This window comes from Propithecus coquereli, unplaced genomic scaffold, assembly GCF_000956105.1.
Source record: "Propithecus coquereli isolate 6110/MARCELLA unplaced genomic scaffold, Pcoq_1.0 Scaffold281, whole genome shotgun sequence".
Taxonomy (NCBI): Eukaryota; Metazoa; Chordata; class Mammalia; order Primates; family Indriidae; genus Propithecus; species Propithecus coquereli.
This window is the reverse complement of record NW_012148408.1, coordinates 2731597-2750921: the sequence shown is the minus strand read 5'-3', so window position 1 is coordinate 2750921 and position 19325 is coordinate 2731597. Positions and strand designations below refer to the sequence as shown.

At 53.0% G+C, this 19325-nt stretch overlaps 1 protein-coding gene across 3 annotated transcripts; it reads right to left on the bottom strand.

Moving 5' to 3' along the window:
* Positions 1–473: 473 nt before the first annotated feature.
* Positions 474–18970, bottom strand: ADAP2 (ArfGAP with dual PH domains 2). 3 transcript variants are annotated; one of them, XM_012648228.1, is made up of 11 exons: positions 18772–18970; positions 17834–17964; positions 16403–16494; positions 13196–13275; positions 12119–12231; positions 11831–11977; positions 6868–6951; positions 4359–4421; positions 3082–3159; positions 2007–2386; positions 474–1142 (listed from the first exon to the last, which is right to left on the bottom strand). In XM_012648228.1, the coding sequence occupies exons 1-11, from the start codon at positions 18863–18865 to the stop codon at positions 1097–1099; spliced, it is 1308 nt and encodes a 435-aa protein (XP_012503682.1). In that variant the 5' UTR covers positions 18866–18970; the 3' UTR covers positions 474–1096. The 3 variants fall into 3 exon arrangements, with proteins under 3 accessions (XP_012503682.1, XP_012503683.1, XP_012503681.1); XM_012648229.1 differs by having other exon boundaries at positions 2158–2386; XM_012648227.1 differs by lacking the exon at positions 474–1142 and having other exon boundaries at positions 1157–2386.
* Between the last annotated feature and the right edge of the window lie 355 nt (positions 18971–19325).

Here is a 19325-nt window from a genome sequence, read left to right as displayed (position 1 = left end):
GGATTACAGGCGTGAGCCACCGCACCCGGCCAGGAACATTTCTGACTCATGCAGAAATACCACTGCTTTTAAAGAATGAAAAATTGGTGTTTATTTCCCTCCAACTTGTTAATTTGAAAACTTTCAAATCTATATAAAATTTGCATGAATAGGACAATAAACACCCATCTATACTTCATCTAGATTCATCAGTTGCTAACATTTTTCACAGTGGTGTGCACTCTCTCTGTATATGCACACGCACATACATATATACTCTATACATGTACATATACACATAAACTTATTTTTTGCTGAACCATTTTAAGAATCAATTGTAGACATCATTATATTTTACCCCTAAACACTTCAGCATGTATCTCCTAAGAACAAGAACATTCTTCTATACAAATACAGCATAATTATCACAATCTTACAGTTCTATAACTAATATACATCCATATTCAAATGTCCCCAGTTATCTTAGTTATGTCCTTTACAGCTGTTCTTTGACAGAATAGGGTCCAGGATCCAATGGAGAATCATGAATTGCATTTGGTTGCCATGTTTAGTCTCCTTTGATCTAGAACAGTTCCCAGACTACTTTAACTTCCACGATATTGACATGTTTGAAGAGTCCATCCCAGTTGTTTAGCAGAATGTGGATTTGTCTGATTATTTCCTCATGGTTAGATACAGATTAAAATTTTTTTTTTTTGCAAGATGCCACTTGCATGACGCCTTTTCATTGCAATGCCTCCATTTCAGATGTGAGAAAGCTCTGGGCCTTGTTGTTTTTATTTTATTTTATTTTTTTATATGTTTACTCTACATGCCACACCTCTGGAAGTTCTGGGCCTTAAGGACATTTCAAGCCTGGATGTGTATGGGGAGGAAGCCATACGCATTCATCCACGTACCAGATCCCCAGATCCCTAGGGCTGGGCAGCAGGGAGGGCCCAAGGAGCTGGCAGATAAAGCCACAGCTTCAGTGTTGGCAGAGTTCACTGCCAGGGATGGCTACTGGCTGTGGGGCACTAATGCTGGGCAACTAGGACCCAGTGAGAACCTCTCCTTCCCACCAGGAGCCCCGGGTGTTTGATGGCCAGCCGGTTCCTCAGCTGATGGTCACCTGCCGCTGCAGCCACTCTCTGTTGATGCAGCTGCAAGAGAAACAAGAAGAGGGCTGAGGGAGGTGGCCATGCCAGTGCAGTCCTACTGGAGGGAAGGGACAGTGAGGGGACAGGCGTAGAAAGACAGAGGGAGCCTGAATGAAAAAGTGAGAGACAGGGGGGACACACACCAGAGAAGGAGAGAAACTCTGAGACACAGACACACAGAGACAGAGAGAAACCAAGGGAGACTCCGATACAGAGGCCCACAGAGAAAAGAAAACACCAGCTGATAAGCTTCACTGACAATTTACAAGTCTGTTTCTGAGGCTCTTTGGCTTTGGGATTCGGGACAGTGAAGAGTGTCTGTGTTTATACTGGTCAGACTCCAGGGGCACAAGGGTTTCCCCCAAGGGGCTGTGTGGGGTCACCTGCTCAGTCTGTACTTTTCCAAACACACAACTTCTCTTTTGTGCCCAGAAGCCAGGCCCTGGGCCAGCAGTTCCCTGCTCCAGCTCAGCATGTGTCTCCTTTTTTCACAGGGCTGTCAGCAGAGAGGGAAGTCTACTCGTGACACAACTGCAGTGAAGAGGAGGACCAGGACAGAGGCAGACAGAAGAGAGGGTCCAGAGAAAAGAAGGCACTAGAAATAGCCTTCCCTCTGGGGTAGGGAGGAATCCAAAATCCCAGGAGCTGCCCAGCGGGTGTGACCTTAGCTAATAATAACAGGCCACGGTTTTCTCACGAGAAAAGATAGTGAGGAGGAGGAGGAGGAGGAGTGAGGGAGAGAGGCTGCTCAGCCCCTAGACCGAGTGGGGTACACACAGCGTCAAGGGTTCTGCCAGAGCCAGTCTCCTCTAGAAGCTCCTGGGGAAGGGCTCTGTTAGGGAACTGAGGGTGGGCAGTGATACGCACTGTCTTGTGCTTTTCCTTGGCGGGAAGAGAAGCCCACGGAAAGAGCATGGCCAGGGCACTTTTTTGGCATCACAGGTGAACCTAAGCGAAGAAGCCCCTTTCTGCCCTCTGCCCTTGGCCGAAAGAACCACCCCCAGTTCCTGCTTCTCACTGATGAGATTGAGGGGTGTTAAGGGGCGAGACAGGACATCCCGCAAACTGTCCAGCCATTCCCGCTGCTCCTTCTCGCTGGGGCAGGTGAGGACGAATCTCCGCTCCGGGGTGACAATGGTGATGCCAGCTTTCCAGCGATTCCCTCGGATGCCCTTGGGGAGGTCTTCATGTATTTCATAGCCCTGCTCATTGCTCCCAAGAAAAACCTGGCCCTGCTCAAAAGCATCCTGAAAACAGAGGGTACATGGTCATCAGAGGCCACCCCAGGGTGGGGAGAAGAGGGGGCCCTGCAGCCCTGACAGCCCCAAGTTTTATTTTGGGAAAGGGGTGTGAGTGTCCCTGCCAGGATTTCTGCTAGGTGGGACCCAGAATTTGGAAGATTAAAAAACCCTAAAATAAATCACACACATCATCTGTTAAAAAGACACTCAACATTTACAGAGAGCTTATTAAATTAAGCACGAGGAATTTAAGTGCTTTATATGTAGTAACTCATATAGTCATCACAGTAGCCTCTGAGAAAGGCATTCTTGTGAAGCCTCTTTTTCAGAGGAGGAAACTGAGGCACGCCATTACAAGTGGCAGGGCCGAGACCAGAGCCCAGACAGCCCACACTCCTAAGCACTATGCTTCATGGGACTCAAGGAGGGAACACACCCTATTTAACTACAAGTGGCAGCATTTTGGATGCTCATAATGGACTTCCTGAAGGTGAGGGGTGAGAAAAGCCTCCTACTGGGAAAGCTCCATGCACAGGAGGTGACGTAGAGGGAAGTGAGGGGTAGAGAAACCCCACCTCGGGTTTCTCTAGCCCTGGGCCTCTGGGAGGTGTGTTCATCTGCAGCTTGGCCAGAGACCCAGACAAGCACTGACCCAGCTTCATGTGGGGACGCCCTGGGGAGGGACCCGGTGTGGCGCTTACCAGTGGGTTCTTGTAATAGAGCAGCCTCCGCTCCTGGGAATCCAGGGTGAACCACCTTTTCTTGAAAGGTTCTCTCTGCTGCAAAAGAGGGAACCTCTTACCAGGGATGACAAGACCTAGTCCTGAGGACAGAGGTCAGGGGCCTGCCCAGGCCAAGCCAAGGGAGCTGGCCAGTCCCACTGGTTCTCCAGCCGAGCTTCCACCGTCAGACACCCTAATACTTCTCCCTAGGGCCCTGGCCGGGGCCCTTGGGCTCTGAAGCCTCTCTCTGCCCACCCTGCTCCCGACCACCAACCTCGCACCCCACCCCTGCCAGCTTCACCCTGCTGCCCCCAGGTGCTGCCTTGAGTCGAAGATGGGCTTCCCTCTTTTTCAGGCTGGGGACAAAGAAGTCTCAGAAAAAGGAAGTTGAGGAAATCAGAAGTGGCTACTTCTTGGCAAGGCTGAAAGTGCTGGCTTTGGCCAAATTCTAACCTAGGTCAAGGGAGAGGAAGCCCCGGGGCGAGAACCTCAGGGAGGGGCCGTGCCCTTGGCTAGTAAAGGCAGGGAACCTAAAACAACCTACAACTGCTTTTTCAGCCTGCCCAAGGCTTTCTTTCATACTGATTGCCCATCAGCTTTCACTGCCCTCTTATCGACCATCCTATAAACATATCAAACCTTTTCTTAAAAAAGCACTGGAATACTGTGCTTCTGGGGAAATTTTTAGGGAGCTCCCTCTGCTTTCCCCTCCTTTCCCCCCTTCCCCTCCACAGACACCCCACCCAGCATCCAAGCTCCGCCCCTGTGGACCCTCCTCAGGAAGGGAGGCACAGGGACAGCCTTCCCCTCCTCCATAGATAAGTGGGAATGGAGCAGCCACTGGGGAGGGTGTGTACGTGGCCCCTGGGTGCACATGTGTGTTTTCTGATGTCACCAGCCGCCGTCTCCCTTGGACAGTCCTGGAAGGCGCCAGGCACACAGCACGCAGGCTCCTGGAAAGCCCAGAAGCTGTCAGCTCGGGGAGTCCCTTTTCAGCTCTGCTCTACCAGGGGTAGGGCCAGTTAGATGGAGCTAGGATGGAAGAAGCTGATGTGGGCATCCCTAACGCTGGGGAGAAGCACCGCGGCTCACACGTCAGCTAACGCCCAGTCTCCACTGCGCGGTCCACAAGCATCGCTGTACTCAAACATCTGTTCACCTCCCCCAACCTCCCCCATTTCCCCACCTCCCAAGTTCTGCCCTACTGCTGCCTGGGCCAGGGCCATGTAAGTCCCCCAGGGAGTGGTAGAATGTACCTTTGGGCCAGTCTTTTCCATGAAGCCTTGTTTGAGGTAGTTCCTGGTGAGGAGGGGCACGAGCTGGGGGAAAAGAGACAGACATTGACCCCCTACTCACACCCCAGAAGCTCAAGGTTCCCCGCCAACTGTGGCTCCCCGACAAAGGGGAAGTTTGCAATGGGGAAGGATATGTGTTCATGGTTCACAGGGTTATATTTGGAAAGTGGAATGAATGTAATGTTAATATTTCAACAAAGCCAGTCAAGAGCACCCCAGATGTTTGCAGAGCTTACTGGCATGGCTGAGTCTTGCTTTAAGGAGTCCTTCAGTAACCCCTGGGTATGGACACAGGCAAGGCTCCAACGCAACCCTCTTGGTGTCAGGGAGCATATTCTGAGGATCTACCATGTGTCAGGCTCTGGGTACAATTCTTAGCCACCCTGTGAGGTGGGTGTTATCAGCCTCATTGTACGTCTGAAGAAACCAGTCCTCAGAGAAGTGGTCAGGATTTCCCCAAAGTCACAGAGCTGGTGCATGAAGCACTGGGATTCACACCTAGGGCCGGTGGACACTAGACTGTACCCCCACCACTGCACTGCGATGCTAAAGTACAAACATGCCACAGCCCTCTGGGTGGGCCCTTGGCCGAGACCTGGTCACTGGTAGGGATTCTGACACAGGGCCAAGAGGAAGTGACAGCAGAGTGGGCACACAGAGCTCTGGAGTAGGAGTCAGGAGACCTGGGTTCCAGCTCCAGTTCTGTCCTCTACCAGCTGTGGCCTCGGTAAGACCCGACATATCTCTCTGCCTGTTTTCCCCGTGTAACAAGGAGACTGGACCATATGATGCCTAGGTCCCTTCCAGCCTGCCATCCTGTGCTCAGAGAAGCTTCCAGGGATAGACGCTGGCCTCCTGTGCTCCAGGGGGTCCACCTGTAAAGTCAAGAGCTTCAAATAACAGTCTAGGTTTCCAAGAACAGAGGAGGTTCCCCAGAACTCCAGGGCCCAGGGCAGGGGCAGAGGGGAAGTGAGGTCTGGGGAATAGCAATGGGAAATATGAAAGGGGGAAGGAAAACTGTGAGCTGAAAATGAAAATATAAATTATACCACCCCTCTTTCCCTAAAATATGTTCGCTAGGCTTTAAGTCCTCCATTTGGAGAAAATAGAGTCCCTAACTGCTCAATATTCTGAACTTGAGCTAATGCAGGGCTACTCAAGACTGCTTGGGAAACAACTGGAAAAAGAAGGAAAATCACATGGTTGGAGTGCTTCTTCCTGCACTCAGATGCCTTGGCACACTCGATTCTCACAATGGGCATTGTCCCGACGGTGACAGATGGGTACACTGAGGCTCGGAGAGGTGTGGTGACTTGCCCCAGGTAACACATCGGCTTCTCTGACTTCCATATGCCTTTCCTACTGTAGGGCCACGACCCCACTGGCACTCCCTGGGCTCCCAGCATCTGGAGCCCTAAGCCTGAGCCAGGCCGGTGATTGCCCAGAGCCTCACACCGTACCCAGACACAGGGTGGGAGGAAAGACAGAGGAAGAGGCGGGCTGGGAGGATACTGGAGAAGAGGTCATGATGGTGGATGAGTGGGGCAAGGCAACATTGAGAGTGTTGGCCAAAGACCAATTTCCTCCACACGGGTGAGCAAAGATGGGAAGCTGGCCCGGACTAAGGAGGCTGAGGTCTGCACTTTGTCCTCCCTTCATGCCAGTCAGCACTCTCGACTCCCGCCCCTGGGAAACTGCGTTCATCGGTTCTGGGTGCTGACTCGGCAGACTGACCTCGAGGCCTGACCCGGGCCTTGCTGGGACTGCTCCCAGAGAGCTGCCGTCTCAGTGCGTCACTGAGAGGCAGACAGAGGCCCCAGACGTCTGGGGACAATCAACATGAAGTTCTCAGGCTAACCATTACCTTGGCCACAGAAGGCAGACCGGGTCCTGTGACAGTTGTAACGGGGAGGCCCCGTGGCCTTCCAGAGCCCAGAACACCAGAGGGCAAAGGGAGGATGGCAGAGAGGGAAGAGCACCTTCGGTTATTCACTTGACCCTCCTGGGACTCAGTTTCTCATCGGTAACATGGGAATAATCACCCCACCCCCACTGCCCGTGTAAGAGATTACAAGATAAAAGGGATTATAAAGTAAGATGGGCTCCAAAGCACTTTGTCAGCAGTACGTTAGGGATCGGTGTACATTTCAGTGGGAGAAGGGGTCAGAAAGAGACGCCCAAAGGCTGAGCCCCTTGACGCCGTGGACAGCAGCCGGGCATCCTCAGGGGAGAGACTGACCTGCTTTTTGGAGGCCGCTGGTTAACAGCATCTCCCGCGCGTGAGGCTGTAATCCCCCAGCTCCCCAAGAGAAGGCTTTTGGTTTCCCTTCGAGGTGCCCACCCCTCAAGTCTAAGGCCTTGCCTGCAAACAAATCTAGCTTGGCCTCTGAGTGTCTTCAGGGTCAGCAGACAGGGAGAGAAGGAGGTGGCCGAGAGGGGGCTCAGAAGTTGGGGTCCGCATTTAGCTCACCTCAGACTCCGGGAGCTCAGGAAAGGCCGTTTTTAGGTATTGCAGACGGGCCGCGCGGAGGGCGTTGAACCAGTCCACTATCTCCTGCCAAGAAAATGCAAAGGCCACGCGGACAGTGGTGAGATGGGTGGGGGTGGAGGCTGAGTCGGGGGCAGGAAGCTGGCTGGGCTGGCGGGTGTGGGGCAGCACTGCGCCCAGCACACGCACACACCCCGCAGCTCCACTCGGGGAATCCCAGAGGGCTTTGTCTGAGCCCCAGGGGCTAAAGTGGGGAGTCACTGATGCGGAGAACCCCAGAGCCATGTGAAAGGCTTGGGGTGAACCGCACGGGCGTTCCGAAATGGCCTAGGACGGAGCTTCTCGTTTTCTAATGTGTACGTGAACTCCGCCCCCTCCCCAACCCTCCAGGCATCTTGTTAAAGTGCAGATTCAAATTCAGTAGGTTTGGAGCGGGCCTGAGACTCTGCATTCCTAACAAGCTCTCAGGCCATGGAACACACTTTGAGGAGCAAGGGTCTAGGGAAGTGCTATCCTCAGGTGTCAAAGGCCGGCGCTTGGGTGCGGGGCAGGTGCTCCTGGAGATGCTCCTCCAACAGGAATTCGCCCGTGGCCTGGAGTGCAGCTTAGGCCACAGCTGGCTTGACCCTGTCTGCTGTCCCTCTGCGAGAAGGCATCCCTCGGCAGTGCGGGCCCCCATCGTCTCCCACCTGGACAACCACGCATCTAGCTGGCCTTGATCTTCTGCTCTCAGTTGGCCCTCTCAGGGCAGCCAGAGTGATTTTCTAATCACAAACCTAACGCAGTCTGGCTTAGAGTCCTCTCTACCACCCTCAGAAAAGGAGTCTAAGTTCTTTAGTATGACTTACTTTCTCCTCTGAGCTCCTTCCACCCCAAACTTTTTGCAACTACCCCAGCACATGCTGTTCCCTCCCCTTGGGACATTCTGTGTCCCCCACCTCCCTCCCACACACACCTTTTCCCCAGAACATTTTACTCATCCTGCAGGTTAGTTTAGATGTTGTAATAGATAGATTTTTGGGTGCTTGCTCAGCCCAACTCCTGCTTCTGTGGGAACTGTCCCACCTGTCCTCACCCACCCGCAACTGCAACCCCGTTCACCGCTATGATCCTGCCCCTCCTTGGCCGCAGCAACTGGACCAGGGCTGGACCAATACAGAGGCTCGACTGGGCTTATCAGATTCTTTCTCCCAGGAATTTGGAATTGGGAGGCCAAGAGACTTGTTCAAATAGCTGCAGTGCTGGACTTTGATGTAGTACGGTGATTGGGAAAGTCATTTGAATATGGTTCCTTTGAAACCATTTCTTGTCCTCCCCCACAGGTCAGACACGGGCCAGTATTCCAGGGTTCTGAGCTCTCTCCATGCAGGGGTTTGTCAAGAACCTTCTTAGGTCTCAGGCACTACGGGAATGGGGTCAGCCCAGAGAAGATGCCACCAGGCCTTCACTTTGGAAGGTTCTCCTGTCACAAACTGGTGACCTTAGGGCCGTGTTTGTTTGGCTCCTGAAGTTTTGTTTGCTTCCATCCTTGATGCAGGTTTTCCTGTTTGCCGCAGCCTCCACCACTCCTTATACCTGTCCACTTCACTTTTGAATGACCTACCTGGCTGCTGAGGGCGTGAGTCTGCAGCCCCCATGGTGCCCATCTGACAGAGGCTGCAGCATAAGTGAATGAGGTGCACGGCCAGCCCCACACCGTCAGATGCACCTCAGCTGGGCAAATGAGAGGGAGCCGGGTCTCCTAAGTGTCAGAGACATCGGGCACCTTGACAAAAGTCCTCATGGCAGTGATCGGCATGGAGGGGTGGCCACCAGTGTCCACCCAGTCTGGGCATGGGGCAACAGCAGAGAGCCCACCATCGACTGAGAACCAGGGATCCCCTCATGTCTCCCAGACGGCATAAGACCCAAGATTCTGGTAAAACCAAGGGAGGGAGCCAAGGAAGATGACTGATAGGAGATTTCTTGCTAATTTTGGGAATGAAGCCCTTGAATTTAGAGAAACAAAGAAGTGTGACATTATTTGTATCCCTGGTGTTATAGACTAGTTTGTTAGAAAGAGTGTACTTTTTCTCTCTCTCTTCCTCTCCCTCTCTCTCCTTCTCTCTTTCTCTCTCTCTCCCTCACACACATACACATACACACGGAGTTTCTAATTCTAATCTCTCATGAGTCCCCACCATACTTTTTGCCGTTGAAGTAAATATCTCTGTGTTTTTCCCATCTATGCCCCGCCTTTTTTTTTTTAAGTGATGGGTGTCTTACTATGTTGCCCAGGCTGGTCTTGAACTCCTGGGCTCAAGAGATCCTTCTGCCTCAGCCTCCCAAGTAGCTGGCACTACAAGCACATGCCACCACACTTGGCTCCTCCATGCCCCCTTTGAACAGGTTCAAGTGTGCTCCTATTTAGTGTATTCACATAATTCTTTTTTTTTGAGATGGAGTCACACTCTGTTACCCAGGGCTAGTGTACCACTGCACAATCATAGCTCACTGCAGCCTCAAACTCCTGGGCTCAAGCGATCCTCCTGCCTGAGCCTCCTGAGTAGCTGAGACTGCAGGTACACACCACTACACTTGGCTAATTTTTAACTTTTCTTTGCAGAGACAGGGTCTCATTATGTCGCCAAGGCTGGTCTTGAACTCCTTGCCTCAACTGATCCTCCCACCTAGAACTCCCAAAGTGCTGGGATTACAGGCATGAGCCACTATACCTAGCCACACAATTCTTTTTTTTTTTTTTTTTTTTTGAGACAGAGTCTCACTTTGTTGCCCTGGCTAGAGTGAGTGCCATGACGTCATCCTAGCTCACAGCAACCTCAAACTCCTGGGCTCAAGCGATCCTTCTGCCTCAGCCTCCCAAGTAGCTGGGACTACAGGCATGAGACACCATGCCCGGCTAATTTTTTCTATATATTTTTAGTTGTCCGATTAATTTTCTTTCTATTTTTAGTAGAGACGGGGTCTCGCTCTTGCTCAGGCTGGTTTCGAACTCCTGAGCTCAAACAATCCGCCCGTCTGGGCCTCCCAGAATGCTAGGATTACAGGCGTGAGCCACCGCGCCCGGCCTCACACAATTCTTAAATAGCAACTAATTCCTACAGAAAGCCTTTTGACCTCGTCCACCCCCACTGTGCCACTTCCATGTCCTCTGAGTGTCCACAGCATGACCACCACCCATCACATGGTGTCCTTTGCACCTGCTTCCCGTCTGTGTCCCTTCCTAGACTGCAAGATCTTTGAGGCCCACAGCTCTGCCTCATCCACTACACACTCCCTAGAACCTAGCACAGTGTTTTGCACATTACAGGGGCTCAATAAGGACTTGTGAATTTCAAGAGTGGATTTCTAAATTAATAAACGACACAGGTGCGAAATTGGCTGCAAGACTTTGCCTTTACATCTGCCATAATCATGAGCAAATGCTAACTGCAGCCACTAATGTTTGCAATGCACTACATGGTTATGAAATATTCATGGTTCATGTTCACTCAATCCTCAAAACCCCTCTGAAAGGTGGATATTATAATCTACAAACAAGCAAACTCAGGAAGGAAGGGACCTGCCCCAGTAACACAGCTGAGAGCAGCAGAGCCAGGTCTCCAGCTCTGACTCCAAATCCCTGCTCTTCAGGTCGTCCTACCAGGAACTCTGCCCTGACTAGGAAGAAAGCATGAAGCCTGCTGGGAGGGCGACCATGGTTGGCACCCTGGTACTGGGGTCCCTTGGGAAAGTCTAGTCCCTGAACCTGGCTCCTGGCTCCTGCTGCCAGGGGCTCTCCCTGTAGCAGAGGGACATAGGGTAGTACAATGGGTGCAGGGCTCAGGAACCACTGGCTGTGTGACCTCAAGCAAGTTACTTAACACATCCACGCCTCAGTAACATGGGTGTTATTTTGAGGATCAAGAAATGACAGATAACAATCACCAAGAACAGTGTCCACAGGAGACTGTAGTCTATTAGAGGCTCACAAAACATCAGCCCCCACCTTCCTCCCACCCCCACTTAGCATCTCTGGGCCCTGTGCAGTCACGTGACCCTGCCCAGGCTCTGACCCATATTTTCTTGGCCTGCTCTTCTCTGCCTGGGCTGGGTTCCCGGACAATTAAGTGTGCTCCTCAAACTTTAACGTACATAGGGATCACCAGGTATCCTATTAAAATGCAGTTTCTAATTCAGTAGGTCAGAGGTAGGCCTGAGACTCCATTTCTTTCTTTCTTTCTTTTTTTTTTTTTTTTTGAGACAAGGTCTCACTTGGCCCCCCAGGCTGGAGTGCAGTGGCATCATCATAGCTCACAGCAACCTCAAAGTCCTGGGCTCGAGCGATCCTCCTGCCTCAGCCTCTCAAGTGGCTGGGACTACAGGTGCACACCACCATGCCCAGCTAAATTTTCTGTTTTTTGTAGAGACGGGTCTTGCTCTTGCTCGGCTGGTCTCAAACTCCTGGCCTCAAGCAATCTTCTCCTCTTGCCTCAGCCTCCCAGAGTGGTAGGATTACAGGCGTGAGCCACTGCGCCTGGCCCTGAGACTCCATTTCTAACAAGCTTCTGTGTGATACCAATGCTGTTAATGCATTGAGAAGCAAGGTCCCCTTGCACTGCCACCTTTGATTGTCTGTTCATTCCTCTCCCCATATTTGGAATCTCTGGCCCTACCTGGTTTGCCATCCCTGGGCATAGTTGCTTCTGCTAACTGGACTCCCACGGGTGGCTGTGCACTGGCCAGATATATCTGTGGCTGGCCAAGTTCTTCTCCCTGATCTTGCTCTGCCTTCCTCATACCTCTGTCTCAGGCTGGGAAGTGACAATAAATACAGCAAACAGCAGCAGCGAACCACAAAAGGCAGCTGAGCACATCACCAAATGAGCAAGGGAGGTGGCGAGCTGGGCCTGCCGAGTCCTGGGGTGCCGAGCTGGAGGGCGCGGTGGCGCTCCAGTCGTCTCACCTTCCCGTTTTCATGGTACACGAACAGGTTCCTGGTGTGGCCCTCCCTCCTGTAGGTGATCTGCAGCCCGTGGGGGTGCCCTATCTTCTCTGTCTGGAAGGTGGCATTCAAGTCCTTGATGCTGATGACAGCTTTAGGGCTTTTACCCTGAAAGACAGAAAGAGGACACTCAAGACTCGGTGGCGGAGATTATCCACAAGACAAGGTGCCATTGATTAAAATGTAGACCTTAGTGGGGTGAGAGCCCAGTGCTCAGGGAGGGAACCCCTTGCTGGGCTGACCTCTCACCTCTTCCTTAGTGTAGTACTTCAGGAGACCCTCTCTTGCCAGAAGGACAAACCTTCTTCTCAGGAACTGTGCGTTGTCCCTTCCCCGCTTCCACAGGAATCCTTCTCGGTTACCTTAACCACCAACAATCAGAAAAAATTGAATACCCGTGACCTTGAGGCGATAAGCGGCTCACAAAACTCATAGGGTCTCAGGGCGGAATGAGCCCTCCACCTGCTGCCCAAGCATCTCCAGCTAAACTTGGCTATTTCATCTGCAGGACACAAGGGTCCCATCTGGGGCCAATTCTGCGATGTCTTATTATTTCAGTTGGACTTCCCCCACTGAGCAAAACCTTTCCTCTTTGGCTCTCCGTGGCATCAGGCTGTCTCATAAGAAGACATAACAAACCCTTAAGAAGGCTAAACGCTGAGAGACTGAACTGATTCCGAAAGAGGCCTAAATATATATGGTCCTCCCCAACTTCACGTTAACATCGGCCTAATGGAACTTCAGGAGTAATGAAGGCATATGCTGGTTTGAAGAATAACTTGTACTCCTGGTAGCCAGGAGAGCTGAGCATTGGCTGCCTTGGGGCCTCCAAGAGTGGTTTTGAATACTTTGCTCTCTGGGTCAGTGTCAGCTTGGACTCGGGGGAGCAGGGTGAAGCTGCCACAGGTCCAGGGCCACCAAGGAGGTTGTACCCTGCACAATAGCAGAAAGGGAGGCTGAAATCCAGCCCATGCTCCTCACCAAGACTCGAGCTGCAGCAGGAGCGGTATTAGCCAGGGGCAGCGCTGCCTTTTTCGAATCGGTCTGCCCAGTGGAGGCGTCTTCTTGCAATTTATACCAATACTCTGTATGTGCTTGTGCCCTACAAGGACTTATAAAAAATATGCTTCTCCGCTGCTCAAACCATAAAACCCCACCAGCTGATGTGTTGTTATTTCAAAGTCAGAAGAATCCACACCTTGACCTCTTGACGAAAGCAAGGGCAGCAGGTATCTCTTGGATGGATCTTGCTCCTAACATTCAGGCACTTTATTTTTTAAAACTCATTAGAACAGAGATCTCAAAAGATGATGAAAATAACTTTACCTGGGGGTGAGATGGTTTTCCCATCAGCCATAAATTCCTGTCTCTCATACTTAGCTCGAATCCATTGCTCCTTTAAGACCCTACAGAGAGAGAACCTTCGGTCAGCTGTGTCTGACACATTCTTTCCCCACAGTAACGTTCCAAGACCCTGCAGCTGAGAGTGGGAACGTCACAGCAGCTGCCTTGCTGCCTGCTCAGGCTATCCGGGGCTTCTCAGCCTCAGTACTATTAACCTTCGGTGCTGGATAATTCTTTGGTGTGGGGGGCTATCCTGTGTTTCACAGAATGTTTAGCAGCATCTCTGGCCTCTGCCCATTAGATGCCAGTAGCACACCCTCCCCAGTTGTGATACCCAAAAATGTCTTCAGACATTGCCAAATGTCTCCTGGGGGGAAATATTTCTCCCGTGAGCTATATGAGAGCCTGCGCTGAGAGCCTGTTCCAACCCCAGCCTCAGCTCTCCAGGTCAATGAGACGGCTACCGACTCCCCTGGACCATCTACACTGCCCCCTTCCACTGCCCGTTGATGAGGTTAAGCCAGGAGAGTCCAAGAGCATCCTCCTGTGGCCTGCCCATGACATCTGGGCATGCTACACTGGACAGAGCAGTGGTCTTGGGGTCTGACCACCTCAAACTAGGTCTCACTCTATCATTTATCCACTGTGTGACCAAGAGCAGCTCACTTAACTCCTCCGAATTTGGGGTATACATGCCTACCCCCCAGAGTTGTTGAGATGTTTAAATGTATGTAAAGGGCCCAGCACTATACTCGGCACATAGTATGTATTTAATGCTACCCCGATCAGATATTGTGATCCGTGACCCCTGCAGAAAAACCATGCAGCCAAGAGTACACTTAATTTAATTGTTTGATTCCCTCTCACCTTTTCCAGGTAAATGTTCCAAGGTTGACATGACCTTACCCATAGCTATGAGAATGATCTGGACCAGGGCATATGGCATTCAAAGCTCTAGGCGCCCCTGGATTGTGTGGACCAAAAGGACCAGAACTGTAGGAGAGATTGATTGGAAGCCCCTTCCAGGGCCACGCTGGGAGGTGTAGCCTGGCATCAGGAAGTGGCCTTGCTGCTGGTGGCATGAAGCCAGCCTGGCCACTGATCATGTTTGAGCTCCTGGCTTGGTCCTTCCTGAGGCTGGCTCTACCTTTGTCCTTCCTGTGGTCTGATCCCCAGAACCCATAACATCCTCTTTTGCCTAAGTTAGTTTAAATTGTGTTTCTGCCACTTACAATCAGGAGTCCTTCCTAATGCACAGCTCTCACCCCGCGGACACGGAAGAGAGTCACCAGGCCCACCATGGGGTGGGAACCCTGGGTCACAGGATCAGAGCTGGGAGAGGGAATGGGGACTGAGGGCCACCAATCCCAGTCCTGGGGATGGGGATTTAGGGGAGTTTTGGAATTGGGGGGAGGCAGCCATTAGTACTCAGCTAAAAAAGGTTAAAGTGCAGGGCTGCTGTTAGAGTCATGGCAAGTAATGTCTATGTGGTGCCAGCAGAAATCCTAGCACATAGTAGATGCTAACCGGGAGTTTGGAACAAAGAGCAGAGTGGCAGCAGTGAGACAGGAGGAGACAGGCCCGCTCAAGTTGAGCCAGCACTTCCTGCAGCTGGGCCAGCCACTGGCAGTGTTCTGAAGCTGACACTGAGAAATGGATTAAAACTATTAATAGTATGTCGGGTGGCATGTGACAGGTTTTACATAAGTTATTTCATGTAATCTCCACCACCATGCTACATGGTTGGGCAACATGATCTACATTTCAGAGATGAGGATGCTGATAATCAGAGAAGTCTGGTCACCTGTCCAGCAGCTGGGTAGGGTAGAGTCGGGAAACAAAACCAAGGTCTTCCAAGTAGAAAGCTATGCTTCCTCCACCACTCCACCTGCATCAGTAGCCCTTGGGTTGACTGAGTACTGAGAAATTGCAACACCACCAGGTACAGTTGTGTAGTTTGTGCACTGCCCAAAAGCACCCTGCTGAGGCTAGGAAGCTGCAATGCAGCCATGCCCCTAGAGGGAGGGTTATCTTCTCCTCATTTACACAAGGCACTGACTAGTAGCCCTGGTGGTGAGGCTGAGTCCTGGGAAGAAGTCTTAGGCTTAGGTAGTCTAGTCCTACAGAGGTCCAGTGTCACACTGACCCCCATCTCCAGGGCACCTGAACCTCCCGCTGCTTCACAGCCCCCCTGTCATATTAGATTCTCCCAATGCCATGATACAGTCGCCCAGGCCCTGGTGTCTGATGGACTAGATTCAGATGAAAACTCAGGTTTTCATCTATATCATGGGGATAATATTAATAGCGGTACTTATCTCATAGGGTTGTTGAGAGAATTAAATTAACGCACATAAGCATTTAGCACAGAGTCTGGTACAGAGGCAAAGCTCAATAAATATTAGTAGCTACGGCCGGGCGCGGTGGCTCACGCCTATAATCCTAGCACTCTGGGAGGCCGAGGCGGGTGGATTGTTTGAGCTCAGGAGTTCGAAACCAGCCTGAGCAAGAGCGAGACCCCGTCTCTACTAAAAATAGAAAATAAATTAATCAGCCAACTAAAAATATATAGAAAAAATTAGCCGGGCATGGTGGCACATGCCTGTAGTCCCAGCTACTCAGGAGGCTGAGGCAGAAGCATTGCTTGAGCCCAGGAGTGTGAGGTTGCTGTGAGCTAGGCTGACACCACGGCACTCACTCTAGCCCAGGCAAAAGAGTGACACTCTGTCAAAAAAAAAAAAAAAAAATTAGTAGCTACTATTATGTTTATGGTTTTTATTTAGGGATCTGCAGCTCAGTTACTTGGAGCCAACTTGAGCTTGGGTGGGACAGCCCTAGAACATGACTCCATAGGAACTAACTGAAACACACTTGTTCTATTAAAGTACCAGCATTTCTCCCTCTATCTGAAGGCTACAAGAACGTCAGAGGCAGAGGCATAGATCATAGAGAAAACCTCCATTTCACAGCTGTGGAAACTGAGGCCTAGAGAGGGGAAGTGACACACCCAGTGGAAAGAGGCTTAACCCAGGTCTCCCATGTGCTCTCCATGCTGGTACTGAAGGCTGTCCTGGATCTTTCTCTTCCACAGAAGAGACGACCACAGACAAAGGCAATAGAGACAGGCAGGGCTGGGGAACGAGGAACCAGGAAGACCCCTCACCCATTCCCTACAGAATCACCACTCACAGGCAGTCGTTGGCCTGGGGGATGTAGTAAAAAGCTGGAACTCTGGCTTCAAACTTGGCCTTTACACGGAGGTTCCCGTTGTGGGTCATAAACTGCAAGACAAGAGCAACTCGAAGTAATATTAGAACTCAAAAAAATGTGAAATGAAACTATGGTCTACCCAGAAGGCTGTTGGTCTCACTGACTCCTAGGGCTGAGTCAGTGAGAAACTGCCCCCAAGGAGGAGATGTCCCCCGGGGCTTGTCCATCCACGCTGCTGGGCAGCCCCAGCCTGGACCAAGGAGGGCGGTAATAACTGCGCCTCACATAGGCACAGCACTTGACAGTTCTCACACTTCGGCTCATTGGATCCTTAACTATTAAATAGCACCATTCTCATTTGAGAGATGAGAAAACTGCAGCTCAGAGAGGTTAGGTGACTTGCCTAAGGAAACACAGCTATAAGTGGAGAGCTGAAATTTGAACCCAGATCTGTCTGACTCCAAAGCTCATGTTCTTTCTTCAAGTCCCTCCACAGATGGCCAGGACCCCCTGCAACCCTGAAAGTCTGCAGGAGACCAGTGTAGCTGCAGGATGGGAGAAGTGGGTGCTGGCCCCATAGAACATACAGGTCTGGATGATTAGTGGGCCCCTTGGCACCTAAGAGACCCAGAGGCTGATGTGCCAAGAGTGGCCTCAGCAGCAGTGGCCTATCTGGGGCGAGGGCAGGAATAGGAAGAAATACCAGGTTATTAATTCACACCCCTTGGGCAGAGCGAACCCTACTCTCCTCCCTTGCGGGGCCTGATGGGCTGTGTCTCGGGATTTGCACCAGCTTTGGACCCAACAGAGCGGAGTTCAAATCCTGACTCTGCCATTTATTCACTGAGTGACCTGTGGGACCTCACCTGGAAAAAGGAAGAAAATATAACAGGGGAGTTACAAGGCACAAATAAAAACCCTTCAGGTGCATGTGCTGATTTACTGGTTTCACTGGAGGAGAGTAAAGTGGTCCTTTTCCTGGCTGGGGGAGGGGAGCAGGACCACAGACCATGAAGTGGGATATTTCCTTCCCCTATTCCAGGACTTCCACTAATGACAACAGCCACTGTTAAATGACTACTTTGTGCTTGGGCTGAGCCTACATTGAATCCCCACAGCCGCCCTGTGAAAGGGTGGTGGCTTCCCTATAATCCGGTTGCAGAAATTGAGGGTTCGCAGTGGGGATTAAGTAACTAGCTCCAGGCCCTCACGGCTTGCAAGTAAGCAACTGACGGAGCTCGAATTTGAATTCGGGTCCTCTGTCTCGGCCGCCCTGTAAGAGGCTGTGTTCCCTTTTGCTAGAAGAATTGCCCCACCCTGGGCCTCAGTTTCCTCCTCTGTAGAATGGGAGCGTCCCGCCCACCACCTCAGCTCCGTGTTCCTGGGCTCTCCACACGCACGCCTTTGTACCTCCACGATACTGTCGTCCCAGAAGTCAAGTCTCACGGATTTAACTTTGCTGATGTCCGGGAAGTTGCGGTGGACGCCGGAGCAGTTGAGGCAGATGAAGATGCCCAGCTTGTACGAGGCCCAGTCGGGATCTGCGGGGCGAGAGGGCAGGAGGGCAGCTGAGCGGAGCAAGGCGAGGAAACCAAGTCCGGGCAGGGCCCGACAGGATTCTGGGGCCGTGGCCAGCTCTGCCCATGCCCGGTACCCCTGCTCTCTCGGTCTCCCGGCCTAGGGGTAACTAGGTTCCCAGCGCGGAACCTCTGCAGCGCACGGGCCGTGGCTCGGCGGCGACCAGCGTGAAGATCTCGGAGGGAGTCCAGGAGTGGAGGCGAGAGTCTGAGGCGGCGCGACGTGGAAGTTACAGGACTCAGGGGAACCGAGAGGAGGACGGGGAGGGCGGGACCCGCAGGCGGGGAGGTCCGGGTCAGGGCCCCCGGGCGTCCGCGGGGTCGCAGCGCTGTGCGGCGGGCGCCTGGGCGTCCGGGGCCAGGCAGGGGACACAGGACGGTCAGGGGGCCTGGGTCGGAGGTCCGGGGTCCCTCGTGCGTGCAGTGTCTGCGTCTGAGGGCGTGGGGCGCGCCCGGGTCGGAGGGAAGACACCAAGACCCCGGGCCCGGGGAGCAGGACCGTCAGCGCTGGCGGCTGCGGGATCGAGTGTCGGGGTCCAAGGACAGAGTGGGAGGCAGGGGCCCGGCTTCGGGTGGGCGGGGTGCCGATGCCCAGGGGACTGTCCGGGCCCGGGTCGGAGGTTCACGGTCTGGGCGACAGAGGGGCCCGGCCCGAAGGCGTCACGCCTGGGTCCCGCGGGGCGGGGGCGGGCCTCCGCGCGGTGGGAGGAGGAGTCTGGCGGCCGGGGGTCGGGCTGGGGGTCCCGGGCTGCGCGCCCGCCGCGCCCTTACCCGCCGCGCCGCAGTCGGCACAGTGCGCGTTGCCGGTGCCCGCCGCCTGCAGCAGCTCCAGCAGCCGCTTCTTGTTGCGCTCGCTGTCGCCCATGGCCCGCTCGGCGGGCTCGGCGGGGCTCAGCGGGGCTCGGCCCTGCAGCCCCCAGACCCGCGGCCGCCCATGGTCCGTGCGCTCGGCCCGCCGGGCAGCGGGACAGGGACCCAGTCCGCGGCGCCCAGCCCCGCCTCTCCGAGACGTTCCGCCCCTCCCTCGGCCAACCCAGGCCGGCCCTGAGCTCTGCCGACCGGCGGGGAGGGACAGGAGCCCGGGACTTGGGGCTGGGCACCTGGCCCGAGATCAAAAATCCTGGCCCGCCACTTGCTGCTCGCTGCGAGACCAGGGACAAGCTATTCAACCTCTCTGGGCCTCAGTTTCCACCTTTGTAAAAGAGCAACAAGGACGTATGTCTGCATCTCAGGGCTGCTTGGAAAATTAAACAGAATCTAACTTCTGCTAAAGCGTTCTGCTGATGTAGGATCCTACGTCTACTGAGAGACAAAGCTATATGCAA

Coding starts and splice junctions, on each gene's coding strand:
- ADAP2 (XM_012648227.1), bottom strand. CDS start 18,865: ATGGGCGACAGCGAGCGCAACAAGAAGCGGCTGCTGGAGCTGCTGCAG. Junction 16,495..17,833: donor GGGACGACAGTATCGTGGAG/GTACAAAGGCGT, acceptor CTTGTCTTGCAG/TTTATGACCCACAACGGGAA. Junction 13,276..16,402: donor CCCCAGGCCAACGACTGCCT/GTGAGTGGTGAT, acceptor CTCTCTCTGTAG/GGTCTTAAAGGAGCAATGGA.